The sequence below is a fragment of the Lagopus leucura genome, unplaced genomic scaffold (genome assembly GCF_019238085.1).
Source record: "Lagopus leucura isolate 7727_CA_CO unplaced genomic scaffold, USGS_WTPT01 Super-Scaffold_100043, whole genome shotgun sequence".
In the NCBI taxonomy this organism is placed as follows: domain Eukaryota; kingdom Metazoa; phylum Chordata; class Aves; order Galliformes; family Phasianidae; genus Lagopus; species Lagopus leucura.
In genome coordinates, this window is record NW_024962290.1 from 3144836 (window position 1) to 3160749 (window position 15914).

Genomic DNA, 15914 nt, shown 5'->3' on the forward strand with positions numbered 1-15914 from the left:
TGTGGAGCGCTCACAGCACGGCTGTAACAGAAGCACAGCCTCAGGATGGCCCATGCCACAGCTGACGTGCAACGACTGAAGTCTTTGTATGAAACACACACGTGGTTGATCGATGAGTGCAGCCTTTTATTCCTTTTTGCTTTGCACCTTTCCATTTATTCCAGAAAAAAAAAAAAACAACTTCTTCCTCTCTCTCTATAGATATATACATATAAAACAAACAAACAAACAAATTGCTTTTTTTTTTTTGAATAAACCTTTTAAAAACACTCCTTTTAAAACACATCTTCCATTCATCCAACGGCCATCGGGATCCTGCACACGGCGCACGCCAGGGGATGCTCACAGTGGGAACCTGAGCAGTCTGGGACACGTTTCCCTGCTGCAGGACACGGGGCTGAAGCTGTTCCTGTGATGCATCCCACCTGTACTGCAGTGAGGGGTGCTGCCCTCAATTCTGACTGATGGAAACACAAAACCACAGCAGGAGCGGCGCGCAGACCGGAGCTGCTGAGTGCACAAAGCAATGCAGCCTTTCCCCAGTGTGCAGGCAGAATTGGTAGGAAAAAATAAAAAAAAATGCAAGAAAATAATGCCTGGAAGACAAAACAACATCTCCCAAGCCACGCTGGGTGCCACAAAATGGAAAAGAAAATAAATTCCAGAAAGCCACAGACATTTGCAGTGTTTTCATCAGCGCTGCTTTGAGCAGCTGGCGCTCCAGCACTGGGCAGAGCTGGGAGCTCACTGCATGTCTCCATCCCCAGCACTGGGGGGTTGCAGTCCTCAGGAACCCATATGGACCTCGTACTCTTGTGGGATGCTGATCTGGACTCATATGGAGCCTGCAACGTGGTGGGATGCTGACCTAAACCCATACAGACCCCATACCCTCATGGGATGCTGACCCTGTGCAGGGGGGGGGACTTTGCTGACCTCCCTCTCTCGGCATCGGGACGCACAGCAGCAGTGCATACATCACAGCTTGCTCAACGGGGCACCAAATATTTATGCACTTTATCACCTTCCTGAATAGGAATCCAATACCCATGAAAAGCAGCAGAACAAAAGGGGTTATCTGAAACGCAGCCTGCTGGTCATGCACGGGGCAAATAAATAATAGTGCCTCCACACAAAGATCTCCTGTCTTGGAGAAGGAAAGGCAAAGGCTGTGAAAGAGCAAACAGCAGCCAGCAGACTCTTTGTCTTCCTTATCTGATTGCAGATAAAGCAGAGCTGTCTGCGTGCTCACCTTCCATGGGTCACCTTGCTGCACCCTGGAGATGTCTGCCCCATGGGGACACTGGTTCCCAATGGGGACATTGGTTCCCAAGGGTTCTGCCAAGCAGCAGTGAGCAGAGCCCCGTGTCCCACAGCTCTGCCTTGCCCTCCCATTGAAGGATCAGCAAGGCTTCCTGTGCCCTGGCACGCTTTGTGCCCATGACAGCCTCAGGGCACAGGGCTGGTAAAGCCAGAACAGGTCATGCACGTCCTGTCAGGGCTTCTCAAGAGCAGGACTTGCCCAGATCCGTGCCCTTGGTGCCTTGGGAAGCACCACAGATCCCTATCGTGCCCAGAAAAATCCCAATGTAAACACCTTAATGAAAGGAAAGGTGACAACGTGAGCTCAGCGCTTCCTTTTGTAAACCCCACTGCTGAAAAGCCCTGTGCAGCCCAAGCAGGGTGCAGGGAACCAGGCGCAGCCCAACCCTTACATCAGAGCAAAACGCGTCACTGGTGGCTGATGGCTCTTCATGCTCTTCCCTATCAAATGGAAACAATTAATGAACTATTCAGCCTGCTGTATGCTGGCCATACTGAGAAAGGAACCGAGCAGGGATGGGCAAACCTCAAACAATGCAGACGTCTGGATGCTTGTCTAGGACAAACCCAACTTAACAGCTTTGGGCTGACAGGAGGAGCGCAGAGTGCGGTGCATTGAGCACTGGAGAACCCTGGGCTCTCCTCCTTTCTCCTCCAGCTTTGCATTTGCAGGGGGAAAAACAGAGTTCCAATTCCTCTCCACGGAGAAACAGCGGTGTGGGCACAGTTAGTGTCCCCTGAGCACTGCTTGTCCTGGGATGCTGGCAGGTTGGGACATCGGCACATCCTCCATCGAGTGCTTTGGCAAGGTCCAGTTAAAATGCCTCAGGAGCAGCCCTTGGCAGCACAGTGTGCCCCTCGGTCCTGCGGCATGGGTCTGAGCCAGGGCTGCTTGGTGTGATGTTGGCTACACGTGGGGAGGGCTGGTTTGCTGTTCTGTGGCTCTATTTCTGGTCCCTGCAGCTGAGCTGGGGAGGTTTGGCACCTCTCCCCCGTCCTCCAGGTGGGGAATGCACTGCGGTGAGTGCGAAGCATTGGGGTGCAGTGATGCTGCAGGGCTCTGTTCAGCTGTAGGCTCCTGTGAACAGCCGGGAATCACGTCCCACGTCTTGTGATGGCATCAGAACTGGGGAACGCAACGGTGGCAAGAAGAGGGGATGGTGAGTGAGGTCGCTCCGCCCTCATCAGGATTCAGGTACCAACAATGGGCAGAGATGAAGGTGTTACAGAGGCAGAAGCAATGGCACAGCAGGGAGGGCTGCCCCAGGGCTGGTGCTCCAGCAGCAGACCTCTGGTGCCAGGCTGGGGGATGCCCAGCTCTCAGTGGGATGGGGCTGCACGCAGGCTGTCTGAGCAGTGGGATGTTGCCTGCCTGGGCTGAATGCAATGCAGCCACAGCTTCTGCTTCACAGACCCCAACCTGTGCTCTCACAGCCTCCCTGCACCCAGCTCAACCCCACAGGCAGCGAGCAGCTCCCCCAGCGCAGGGCAGGACCCCGCTCCTAGGAGGTTTGTGCAGTAGCTGCACAAGGGGTGGCAGCTGATAGGAACAACATGAGAACGAGAGGGGAAAAAGGCCACAGGTCCATTGCCACCAGCTGCTGGGGGACGTGGGGAGAGCCATCAGCTCCGTCCTGCTGGGCTGAGCGACGCGGTGGGGCGGGTAGGAGCGCACCACCGTCTCCTTTCTCAGTGCACTGATCTCCATGGTGACAAAGGGAACATGAGGTCCGGGTTTAAAATATACTCTGCCTCCTGTTCTTCCCTCGGGCTGAGGAAGAGAGAGAGAGAGATGGGTCAGATAGGTGAGACAGGGACTGAAGCACGGGGCAGGTCTGGATTTTCCCTGTGTGGGTACCCAGAGGTGCCAGCAGGATCCATGGCACCACACAGAGAGCACGCTGCCCCCATCCTACCTGACTGCTGAAACGCTGAGCCTCGGTAGCCAGGGTCCTTCTGAAGTTGGATCTCCTTCAGAGAGAAGATGGAGACATCTGGGAGAGCAGACAGAGAGCGAGGTCAGTTGGCCGAGCCACCGCCAGCAGGGATGGCAGCGCAGCACCGCGTTCCTCTTGCTCTACACCAGCCTGCCCCAAGTTTTTCCTTGCTCTCCCCCCCCACCCTGCTGCAGGAGCCCTCAAGCAAAGGCAAGCAGCAACCACAGAGCTGGCTGTGCCCTCGGGCTGCACTGCAGTGCTGCTCCATGCCCCCAGGTGAGGGGGCCATGCACACTTACTGTCAGGCAGGAGGTGCACCCGCTCCCCCAGGCTTTTGAAGTAGGGATGCCGCAGGGCCACCTCTGCTGAAATCCGGCTCTTGGCTTCATACTGCACAAAGGCCCAGAGAAAGGCAATTACGCAGTCTGCAGTGCCTGCTCACACCAAAGTGCACAGCTAGGACCCCATCAGTGGGTTTGAGCCAGCAGCTGTGTGGATAAGGCTTATGCTGCAGTCACAGCCCCTCTCCCTACCCCCGAAATCAGGGTGACCGCAATGCACCCCTCTGCCATCCACCAGCACCTCGCTGTAGCTTACCAGGAGGAGGTTCATCAGCAAGTCAATGCCATCCGAGTCCAACCTGAGAAAAGAAAGAAATACAAACTGGAGCACTATGACACCTGGGGGCCGTTGCAATCATCAACAAAAGGCAAAGGTGTGCGGAGAAGTGGGACCTCCCCCACACAGCTGCGCTCAGCATCACATCCAGCAGATGAACCCAGTGCTCCCGGCTCCCATTTCGGAGCAGTGCCAGGCTGCCCTATGCCTCCGGATCTGTGCTGGGGGGAGGGAGGGAGGATACCTCGGGGCGTGATTGATTAACGGCTGCGCTCGGTACTGCGTGAAGTTGTACGCCCTGAACTCCTCGTTGGACGTTATCCCCGGCCAGGTATCTTCTGTCGGCGTTCCTGGGAAGGAGGGGGGAAAGTGGAACGTGGTCACCGGCTGCGGGAACAACAGCTTCATCATCCCAGCGCTGCTCCTTATTGGGGGCACATGCGGCAACGCCGCGCTCAGCGCTCGGTCCCGGAGCGCAGCGCTCTGCTTTGTCACCGCTGCCCTCCCGCGGGCGCTCGGGGCACGGCAGCACGCTCACCCAACAGCCGGAAGATGAGATGCAACTCCTCCTTCACCGTAGAACCGGGGAACATGGGCCGTCCGGTGACCATCTCGTAGTGGATGCATCCCACGCCCCTACGGCAGCGGTGGAAAAGCGGCATCAGAGAGAGGGGAAAGTCGTGGGACGCACCACCCCCCGCGGCAGGGCAGGGGGAAATGGGCTCCAGGATGCGGATCTGTGCCCGTCCACCCGGCTCTGAAGAGATGGAGCCGCAGAGGACACAGAGAACAAGCCGTGGAGAACCCAGCGCCCACGGTGTGAGCAGCGCCATCCCATGGGATGGATGGGAACACCCAACCCACCGCCCCGCTCAGCCTCACCACATGTCGATGGGGGTGGAATACTCGGTAGATCCCAGCAGGACGTCGGGGGGTCGGTACCACAGAGTGACCACCTCGTTGGAATACGTTTTGGTAGGCACCGACTTGGCTCTGGCGAGGCCTGGAGGTGGAGGGAGGGATGTGAAGCTGCACCTTCCTGCAGTGCTGCATCCTCTCCAGGGCAGAGGCTCAGGGATGGGACAGCACTGTGCAGAGATGCTCTCAATCGGGTAGAAAACAGCCATGCAACCCCAGTACATTAAAAATCACTGCTGGAGAACTATGTCCCAGGCTGCTTATGGGGTCCTCCTCCCCGCTCCAAGGGCAGCGAAGCCCTTGTGTTTGCCCAATGGGACCATGAGTGCTCTGCCCTCCCCACCCCACGTACCAAAGTCGGCCAGCTTAAGCTCCCCTCTCTCGTTGATGAGCAGGTTCTGAGGTTTGAGGTCTCGGTGTAGGATCTTCCTCCCGTGACAGTAGGACAGGCCACGCAGCAGCTGGAACATGAAGATCTGGGGGGGGCACAGGGGATGGGCAGTGGGCACCACGATGCTGTCTTAAGAACACAGGGCCAGGGGAGACCCCACAAAGCCGGGGACGCCCATAGGGACGGCCAGGCCCGACTCACCTTCACATTGTGCACGCTCATCAGGTTCCCACAGTTATCCAGGTACTGCTTGAGGTCGTTTTCCTGCAACGAGGAGCATCCATCAGCCTCCAGTTCCCTCCCTCCCCTCTCCCCAGTCAGAACCCCAGCATCTCTCCAACGCACCAGGTACTCGAAGACCAGCGTGAGGGAGCGCTCCGTGTGGATGATGTCATGCAGGGTCACGATGTTGGCGTGCTTGAGGTTCTTCAGCAGTGACACTGCAGGGACAGGAGGCAGCAGGTTGGGACAGCTGGGTGCCAGGTGGGACATCCCCAAGGGCTGGGGGCAGGAAAAGCCTCTCCCCCCCCCCCCCTCAAGGCCTCACCTTCCCGGATAGCGGTGCATGGAGCCCCTTCCTCGTGCTCCAGGCGGATCTCCTTCAGTGCCACCAGGTTTTCTGTCAGCTTGCTGCGTCCCTTGAAGACAGTGGCATAAGTGCCCTGCAGGGAGAGAGAGGACATGAGGGGTGAGCGGGTGGCTGCCCCATTGTGGGGGTGGCACAACAGGGATGTGCTCTGCAGGAAGGGTCATTGGAAGCTAAAGGGCCGGAGCCCATGATTTCCATTCTGTGATTTATCGTAATCCTTCCAACTTCCTTTGAATCCTCGCTGGGGTCTCAGCACTTCCTTACCTCTCCCAATTTGTCCAGCTTAACATAGGTCTCCAGCTTCCCAAACCCGATATCCGACTGCAAGAGAAAAAGGACAACATCACTGGGACGGATCTCACCAGTGTTGGGCTGGATGGAGAACAGCAGGAGGGGATTGTTATGGGGACAATCCATCATGTCCTGCATGGATCCTATGTGCACCCATCAGAACACCATCGCAGCCAACTGCAGCAGCTGATGCCCTTTGTGTCAGAGCAGCGTGATGGGACCCTGTGGCAAAGCCCTGCCCTTTTCTTGAGTGCTTCCCTACGTGCTGCCCTTTGCTGCAACTCCTTTTGCTTCTGTGTGCTCCTCCAGTCAAGTGTGAAAGAGACATTTCCCCGTTTGGAACTGGGTCTCATTGCTGTATTGCTGAGACCTGCTTGTCTGTACCCAGTGATGGGCAACAACTGCAAGGCCCTCCTAGCAGATCCCTCACACTGCAGCTCTGCAGGGACATTGCCTCGGTCACTTGGGGTCACTCACATCCCATGGCAGCAGCACTGAAGGATCCAAAGCCAGCAGGCAAACTGCAGCTCCTGCCATTCTCTCCTCTCCTCCCTCCTCACAAACAGGAGTGCCACATCTGAAGGTGCTGCTAAGACCTCACCACCGTAACCATGTGTACTCCCAGGCAGCAGGATGTGTGCCTTTGCAATTTGCAAACAGGGCACTGTGTTTTTGCTCCTACATATGCTGATGCTCTGCAGTCAAGAAACTGAAACGTCAGCATTAATGCAAAGGGTAATTCATTATTTATCCACATTTGCATTTCCATCAGCAGAGGCTCCAGCACTTGTGGCACCGCGGGAGGTTCCCCACCTCCTCTTCCCTGGAAGGTGAAGGGCTGGGAGAGAAGCCAGGTGTGTGCAAGGTGAGCAATGTGCAGGCTGGGGATTTGCATATGTAGGAGTAGCACGGGGAAAGGTGCCTGTGTGCACGTGCATGGGTGTGTGTATGCACAGGGAATGAGTGTGCAGAAAGGGATTTGCACTGTGTGTGTCTCAGAGCAAGAGAGCTTGCTCAGAGGGACGCAATGGCTGGGTGGCAATCAGCACATGCATCTCGTATGCACAAAGCAAGATGCTGTGCTGTGACTTACAAGGGATGCCCGCCGTGACATCCTGCTGAGCGGCTTGGGGAACTCCGGGCTCTCCATCTGCAGCTTCTGCAGGAACTCGGGGGGGCAGCCGGATGTCCATGGGCAGGGAGAGGCGTTTGCTGACATCCTGCAGAGAGAGCAGAGGGGGAAGGTGAGGAGAACACCCAGGGAAAGGAAGAGTGATGATGGCAATGGGGCAGCAACTGGGGTGACACCCGTGGGACCTTCGCCCCAGCACTTGCCTCTGTGGAGAAGCGGCGCTGGGTGCTGCTGCGGTAACGCACGGCCATGGGGGATGGACCCTCTGTGTCGGGTGAGGAGATGGCCGTGGGGTCTGCTCCGATGTCCCTGCCCAGGTGTCCCAGCTGCAAGTGCCCTTGGGCCAGGTCTGAGGACAAAGAGAAAGAAGGGAGAGCTGCTGGGAGGCAGCAGGGGTGCGGAACGCTTTGCTTTGGGGAACAGGGAGAGAGAAGGGCAGGGAGGTCCAGAGATGCTCCAGGGCCATGAGGAAGTCCCTTCCCATCCTGCTCCACTGCTGCACTCAGCCACACACAGCAACACAGAAGCTCCCTTGAAAACCAAAGGGACTTCTGAAAGTCAATCTTCTAATGGGACTCCATGTGTGAAGCCACATCAAGCCCAAGGAACCCAGAAAGGAGCAAAAAAAAACCCAAACAGAGTAAAGTGAGGCACTGAGCTCCCCCTGGTCTACAGCTTGAGGCTCACACGTCTTCCCACTGGGTAATTAATGGCTGGTTGGTTGGAAGTGCATTTCCCCCATTCACAAGGGGCTGCTTTCAGAGGGGCTGTTTGAGAGGAGGCAGAGCTAACTGGGAGTGCTGGAATGAAGGCCATCCTTCTCTGTGTCTAATGCAGATTTGGGCTTCCATTCCCCGCATGCTCTGCAGCCAGAGATGATCTCATTGCTGAGGATGGAAGGGGATGGCTGGCTTTTGCAGGAGGGCTGGGATCTGGCTGCTCATCGCTCATCTGATGGATGAGAGGTGACAGGCAAGTGACCTGAGAAAAAATGCAGTTTCCTGCCACGGTCACTGTATACAAGGGGATCTGTGAGCTAAGGGATATGGGGTGTCCTCTACAGACAGCCCATGCCCATAGCAGGGGTGCAGCCCATGCCAATGGGGCTGACAGCAGCTGAAATCGTGCCAGGAGGTTCTGGAGGGTTGGGCAGGGAGGCACAAAGCACCCCTTACCCCAGAAGCACTGCAGGGCTCTGGTCCCTGTCCCTTTCTGGCCATCTGTGCAGGCACAGCTCAGAACCCTGCCTTGCACTAAGCACAGGTAGCACAGATCACTTAAGCTAGATCAACCCTTTTCACCTTGCTCCTGTCCTAAGCAAATCATCTGAACTAAAACCAAAGAGCAACATCAGAACGATCGTAGTTCAACTCATCCACTTTAAGAGATAGTTTGGGTGAACTTGTGCTGGGCCTTAAGCACACAGATCCAACATCCAAGGATGCAGCCTGGCCCCAGGAGCAGCAAATAAGAGCAGTGTCTGCACCCACCCTCAGTGCCACCTCCACCAGCAGCACACAGGTGTGCAAATGCAGGGCTCTGCTCCATTCTGCTCAGCCTTTTGTGTGGATCACTGTGAGCTCTGACACCCTGCAAGTAATGAGGCTGCATGGGATATCAAAGCAAATTAAAGGCAGACCGCAGACACGGCAGCTGCTTCTGCCTTCTTTTTTTTTTCTTTTTCTTTTTTTAATATATTTAAACACTGCCTCTGCCAAAACAAGCTTTGATCTCCCAAGGAAAAAGGGCCAGAACCCTTCGCTGCCTGCACGGCTCAGAACTTTTAATTACTTTGCTAAGCATGAGCTCTCCTCCTAAAGCTGTTTCAAGGCAGGGCAGCGCTCGGATCGTGGGTCATCCATCCTCCTTCCTCCCACACAGCATTGCTGCTTTACATCCCTGTGCTCTGACGGCCAGGCTTAGCTCTGATTTACGCCATTGCACGAGCCCTTGTTTGGCCTCTGAAGACTCAGAAATGGTGCAGGCCCTCGTCAAGGATCAGATGCTGCCCACAGCTCTCCTTAGCCCAGGATTCTTCTTCTACCCAAGGAAAGGCTGTGGTGCAATGGAGATGTGTGGCAGCGTGGGGGCACATCGGACACCCTGTGGCTGTGTTGGACTCATTAGGGTGACACTGCCTGGGTCAGGATGTGCCCACACCAGGAAGCTGTTTGCTTTTCCATTCGCTGGCTCTGCTTCCCCATACCTCCCTTTACCAGCCCTCATGGCTGGCAGTGGGGCCCTGAGAATGGGAGGATGGAGAACACAGGGCTGGGGATCCCCCTCCACACCCCAGTGGAGGAGGTAGGTATCAACCCATGGGAAGTCCACATCTTTTCCCATTGCCAGAGGCACTGCATGCTCTGTTGGAGCATCCCATCTCCTGGACTCTGCATCCCTGGGGACACATGAAGACACCCAAGCAGAGGCTGCTGTGACCCAAGAGTGTTGACAGCCTATGAGCTCTGATGCTGGAGGGAAAACAGAACCTGAAAACAGCTTCCCACAGTGCTGTGTGAGGTGAGAAAAGAAAAAAAAAACAAACCCAAACTGATGCTGGTGCTGATCTGTGGGTGAAGCATTCCTGGCCATAGGGAGAAGCCAGGAGATGGGTCAGGTGTATGGCTGAGATTAGGGGCACCATGGAGATGACTTTTGGGGGTGTTTACATCCCAAGGAACATCACCCAGGAGGGAGGAGCAGTGTGCACACGGCTGTGGCAGAGGGCTTAGCTCCAACGTGGGGCTGTAGGCAGGGGGCTCCCATACTCTGCTGCATCCCCAGCTCCATGCAGGGCAATCTGATCACAGCACAGCACTGCCAAGCACCGGCCCAGCCTCTGCCCAGTGCCCTCAGCCCCAGCACAGCCAACTTTGGCTTTGCCCTGTTTCTTCCCCACCTCCTTCAGGAGAGAGACCAAAAGGCAGAGGACAGGCAGCTGCTGCCTGTGATGGTTTGCAAAGGAAGTGCTGTGACCAAAGGCTCATTAAAGCAGAAGAAGAGGGAAATTGCCTCTCCAGCAGCTCAGCTGGCACAGCACAGGTAACGAGCCCAGGCTCAGCCAGCCCAGTGCCCAGCAGCCCCAGGGGGTAACAGCAGCAGCAGCTGTCAGCACCCGTGGCTTTATGAGCTTTGCACCATGTTATCCCCACGGCTTCTACATGTCTAATTAAGGGCTCGAGTCTAATTATAGCCCCAGCTGTTTGCTGGGGTGCGAGGGGAGGGGTGTGAAGTGATGCTGCTGAGGGCAGCTGGGGTGTCTGCGGGGATCTGAGGAGTGGCATGAGCTGCAGGAGAGAGGAAAGGCAGCTCAAATCAGCCTCTGCATCTCCACTTTGAAGCAGAGCCCATCCCTCCCTGCTGGGGCAGGCACAAGTGCCAGGCAGTTACATCACGGCCTCAGCCCCTGTTTGCAGCAATTGTGGCTGCAGGACGAGGGGAAAAAAAAAAGCACCAGCACATCCTGAGCAGAGCCCAGAGCACTGACACACGAACCCATGTCAGGGCTGCTTTGGGAGGAGGTGGCAAAGCACACGATGTGATACTGCAGGCACTTTGGCCTTGAACCCGCAGCACTCTGCTCCCCCTGGGGGAATGCAGCCCGGCTCCACCAGATTTGCTGTCTGCAGCTCTCTGCTCTCTGCCTGCCCAGCCTTGCTCTGAACCCGACGCCTTGAATCCTGCACCAGGAGAAGGCTGTGGGTCCAGCAGGGGGAGGGCATCCCCCACTTTCACACACTCCCCACCTTGACCACAGATGTGTCATCCCCCTGTGCAAACACCTTGCCCTCCTCCTTTCCTTCTGCGGGTATAAATCTCTCTTCAGAGCAGATTTAACTCCTCCATGGGGTAAGCAGCCCAGGCAGTGGGGCAGCAGCTTTCCAGGCTGCTTTCCCAACCCCTTACCCTCATTCCTCTGGTTGTTGAGCTGGTTGAACTGCTCTGTGAACTCCGTCAGCGACTCCTCGATGGTCTCCGTCCGAGGGACTGAGAGTGAGAACCTCCGCTTGAAGTTTTTCATCTTGTTCATTTTACCTCCTGACCTGCAGGGAAGGGGAAAGAAGTGGTTGTAGGGTGGGAAAAGAAAGCTTCCCAAAGTGCTGGGGGGAGCTGGACCAACAGGGGGGTCCCAAAAAAGGGTGATGCTCCGAGCTCAGCATGCTTCCACTGACTCACATCCTGGGATGTGGGATGTGAGGCACTGGGATCTCCTTAAGCCAGAGATCTGATTAAAGCCATAAAACCCTTAAATGAAGAAAACCCTTAAGGGACACGTGGCATAGCTCACTGAGCAGCCACACGAGCAGCTCGCTCTCGGCATCCCCCACCTTGCTTGCCTGCTTCAGGCTCACACACAGCACCAGGTGGAATCGTACAGTGGGAGCACACAGCCCTGCAGCACCAGCCTTGCTCTCCCCCCATGCATTTTGTAGCACGGTGGAAACACACAGTCCTGCTCCCAGCAAACAGAATGCACCTGCAGACATCAGTGTCTCCCCAGCACAGGGAGGTCCCTCCTTGCAGATCCTAACCTTAACCTGCCTGCTGGGCTCTGAGGGAGAGATGGGGGGGGGGGGACAATAAGGGGGAACTCAGCCCTTGGGACCAAACAGGCACCCCTGCTCCTGGGTGGCCCCATTGCCAGCCCCCAGCCCCCCCCTCCACCCCAGGCTGGTCAGCACAAACCCTGGTGATTGCATTCCAGACTGATGCGATCAGACACAGCATCGCAGAGCCGATGCATCGCGTCGCCAGGGCAACGGGAACACTTGGGTTGACATGCTGGCATCCCAAAGCTGAAAAGATTACCATCAGCAATGCAAACAGTGCTTCAAGGCACGGCCTCCTCCCCCAAATCCTTGGGATTCACCTGGACCACTCAGACTCAGCCACCCCACTCCTCACACACCTTTAGGGATGCAAAACCCTACAGCCCAAGGATCAGTGTGCCCTGAATCAAGGCAGGATGCATTGCTTGGCAGGGGGTGGGATGGGAGGTGTGAGGCTGTTTGGAGTTGCAAAGTGAGCAAGGAGGATGCTAGGCACATCCATCAGCCATTTAAATGTTTTCCCAGCACTGCAGGGACGTGCTTTGATGACCAAGATGCTGACACTAATGAATGCTGCATTAACAAAGGATGCTTTTCTCACGGCCTGAAGTTGGAAGGGACCGATGGAGGTCACATCACCCAAGCCCTGCTCAGCACAGCACATCATCCTGGATCACATCCCGATGGTTTTGATATATCTCCAAGGAAAGAGACTCCACATCCCCTCTGGACAGCCCGATCCAGATTCACCTCACCTTCAGATGGGACTTCCAATGTTTCAGTTTGTGCCCATTTCTCATTGGAGCCCACCAACAGGTGAGTCTGACCCTGTCCTATTGACACCATCCCTTCAGATTCTTGTAGACATCAACCAGATCCCCCTGAGCCTCATCTCCTCCAGGCAGAACAGATCCTGCTCCTCAGTGAGGGATGCTGCAGCCCCTCCATCACTTCACCACGCCTTCCATGCCCATTGACAGCAATCAGCCCACAGCACTGGGACAAAGTCTTGGCAGGGAGCAGCAGGGGGCAGCCAGGACAACACACCACACAGCAAGACCTGGAGGATGGGGAAAGTGCTGAGCACCACAACAACCCACAGCCCCAGGAGCAGGGAAAACACAGGGAATAACCCAGATATTCCACCTGGAGGTGGAGGAAGAAGCGGGTGAAGGAAATGGCTTTTTCCATCTCCTCCCCTCTCTGCTCGTCCTTCTCTAACGGTAGCAAAGCTTTAGAAGACAAACACCTGAGCAATGAACTGATGCTCCAGATCACCCCGAATCCTTCCCTCCCTGCCAGCAGCTGCTAAATATAAACCTCCTCGGAGAGGAAGCAGGATGGGGTAAAAATAGCAGTGGCTGCGTCTCCTGCTATGCGCAGGGCTGCTCCTTATCTTTATGGCTCTGCATAATTGGCACTGTTTTTTCTCCAGCTTCACCTGGACCTACTTGGCATCTGGTGATGGGGTTCATGGGAAAGGCTTTGAAGGATGGAGGCTGCGGTCGAGCTCACCCTGCCCTGGGTGGCCACGAGGTGCCCCAAAGTTGGGATGCGCCTCCCCCCAGCGCACAGCATCCCACATCCCTGCTCCCAGCCCTGCAGGCAGGAGGGCACCCTGACCCCTTATGGGATGTGAGGTGGCTTTATTCCCCCACCGGGGACAACCTGTGACTGTGTTTCCCCTAGGAGAAGGGCAGCCCAGCTGCAGGAGCAGCCCGGCCCTTTCCCACACTATGGATTTCAAAGGAAGAACGGGTTGCCATTGCCTGCATCCCATCAATTTTAGCAGCAGGGCACTAAAGGAAGTGTGGGCACTTTGTGACTTCCTGCAAGAAGGCGATGCTCGCTAAGCAAAGCAATGACATCCCTCGTTTTACAGCCTCAAATCACCCGGGAATTGGGGCAGCCCTGAGCTGCAACCATCCCTGGGATGGAGCGAGGAGGGGAGCAGTGATCTGAAACAGCACAAAGGAATTCAGGCATTAACAGGCAGAAATGAAATCACCCCGGATGGAAGCTGGCCAGGAAGAAAAGCCAGGATGAAAGCCAGCAGCGTGAATGATCTGCATTTGCTGTAACACAGGCAGATAGTAACTAAAACACTTCAAAGGGCCCAAAGCTGCATCCCGTCAGGAAAACGAATCACGTCACTGAGACTGGGTGTGAACAATTCTTTAAGCACTGCTTTCAAAGCTGTATTTGCTGCACTTGCAGTGATGTGTTCAGCAAAGTGCTCCCCTAGGCACTGGGGATGGGGCTGTGCACATGGATCGCTTCTCTTTGTACAGCAAAGCTCTTCAGCTCTCCTCTGTGCAACCTCAGAGCCACGTATTTTGGGCACAGCTTCAATATGAAGCTCTCTCCTTCCTCCTTCAGCACACTGCTGGGCTTGCAAGTAACCATTCCTTTCCACAAACAAGGAAACAACTTAGGGGAAATGGTGACTTCTGCTGGCAGAGCCCTGTTTGCTCAGCAAACACCTCTATCATGCAGAGCCACACGTGGCCATGGGGCTGAGCAGACAGCGTGTGCAGGAGCCAGGTGAGGACGTGGCCCTCCTTACCTCACATAGCAAGGCAACAGTCAGTACTGATGCAGTGCAGTGCTGACATGCAGAAAGGTGATGCTGCATGCTTTGCAGCAGCTGGGAATCCAGTGGGGCAGGGAAAGAAAGCAGCCCCCCACCATCTAATGGATTGCTCAGCTGTTGGTGTGGAATCCTCTCCTGGCCGCTCCCACCCTACAGCAGATGCTGCAGAGCAGAGCACAGCCCAAATCCTTCATTCACTGCTCCAGGGGCCAGCACAGCCCTGCACCCTGGGACAGGCAGCAGTCCCTGCCCATCACACAGAGCTCCCAGCTCCTCCCTGCTGCTGAGCTCTGTTATGTGGAGCTCCAACATTTCCCTTCCCCCACGCAGGGAGCAAAGCCCTGCACCAGAAGGTGGTGGTCCTGCAGGAGGGAAGCACAATCAGTTCCTAGAAGCCTGCAGCAGCCCTGCAGCAAGAAGCACAGCCATCATCCCACAGCAGCGACTGTGCTGGACAGAATTGGAAATGGAGCTTTGGGTCCCCAGGGAGTTCATCCATCCACCCTTGTGCTGCAATCTTTTCCTCTCCTGCAATCACAGAAGCCAATACAAGAAATGCAGAGCACCAGGAATGCGATGACGGCAGCCAGGAGTTTTCTGTCCTCTCTTCTCAAAGGAGATTTGGGAGGAGAAATGATCCTGCAGCAAATGCACAAGCCTGGCTTCCAATCCAGCTCACAGCGTGCATTGCTTTCCCCTCAGTGTAAATAATGGTGATGCATCCTTCCTCCCTTCTCCTCGGCGATGGGACTCTTGTGGGATGCAAAGCTGCTCTGCTTGCAGCTCCACTCCCATTTGTCTCCATCCCAACAAGGAGCCCAGTAATGAGGGCACACAGAGGGGTTTGTTCCACTCCTGCCACACCACAGCCCTGCGTGATGCTCTCAGCTCTGCCCGGCCCGTGGTGAGATCAGGGCAGCTCCCAGGAAGGCACCAGAACAACCCACATTATTCCAGCTGCCACAAAACACTGCGTGTTTATTCCTTGCTGGAGCAAAACCTGAGAGCAGTGTCCAGCATTGGGCTGCAGCCACAACAGAGTGCCAGTGGCCTGCGTGCACTGCAGCATCTCAATGCTCTCGCTGTGTTGGAAGGTGCCAGCAGCCCTATGGTACTGCCCCTGCCCCACAGATCAGCACATCCCATGCTCCGACAGACCGAGAGCTGCTGCAGGGTATTGAGTTATCCTCACCCTCTTCTGTGACTCTGTTTCTCCATTCAGCCCTTCAGGAGCACCAGGACGCACAGCATGGACATGGAAAAAGGGCACAGACCCTGGGGGTGAAGGATGCTCTGGGAGCACCAAGCTTCTGAGGAACCCTATGGGAGAAGATCCCTTGCATTAGGGCACACCTGCATTCCCTCCCCAAAGGGTGCACAGGGTCTGCTGGCTTCTTAATTACCATTTCCTTATTCTCTTCTTTTTTTTTCCCCCTCTTCTTCCTTAATTAGAGCTTTCCCTCCTTTCTCAGCCCACACACAATTCCCAGAGCTCCTGGAAAGCAGCACAGGGGGAGCAGGGGAAGCCTTCCCTGCCTAACAGAGAACACTGCAGCTTCCTTCCCATGACCC

At 55.8% G+C, this 15914-nt stretch overlaps 1 protein-coding gene across 1 annotated transcript; it reads right to left on the reverse strand.

Annotated features, from left to right (window-relative positions):
- Window positions 1-191: 191 nt before the first annotated feature.
- CDK18 (cyclin dependent kinase 18) lies at window positions 192-15608 on the reverse strand. The gene is given in 17 exon segments (XM_042884184.1): window positions 192-3094; window positions 3240-3317; window positions 3560-3650; window positions 3858-3900; window positions 4123-4228; window positions 4417-4514; window positions 4761-4881; window positions 5149-5272; window positions 5389-5451; window positions 5533-5627; window positions 5735-5849; window positions 6041-6097; window positions 7161-7244; window positions 7246-7287; window positions 7403-7548; window positions 11106-11242; window positions 15535-15608. Coding segments are annotated over 17 exon segments (1461 nt in total). The 5' UTR covers window positions 15561-15608; the 3' UTR covers window positions 192-3059.
- Window positions 15609-15914: the final 306 nt, after the last annotated feature.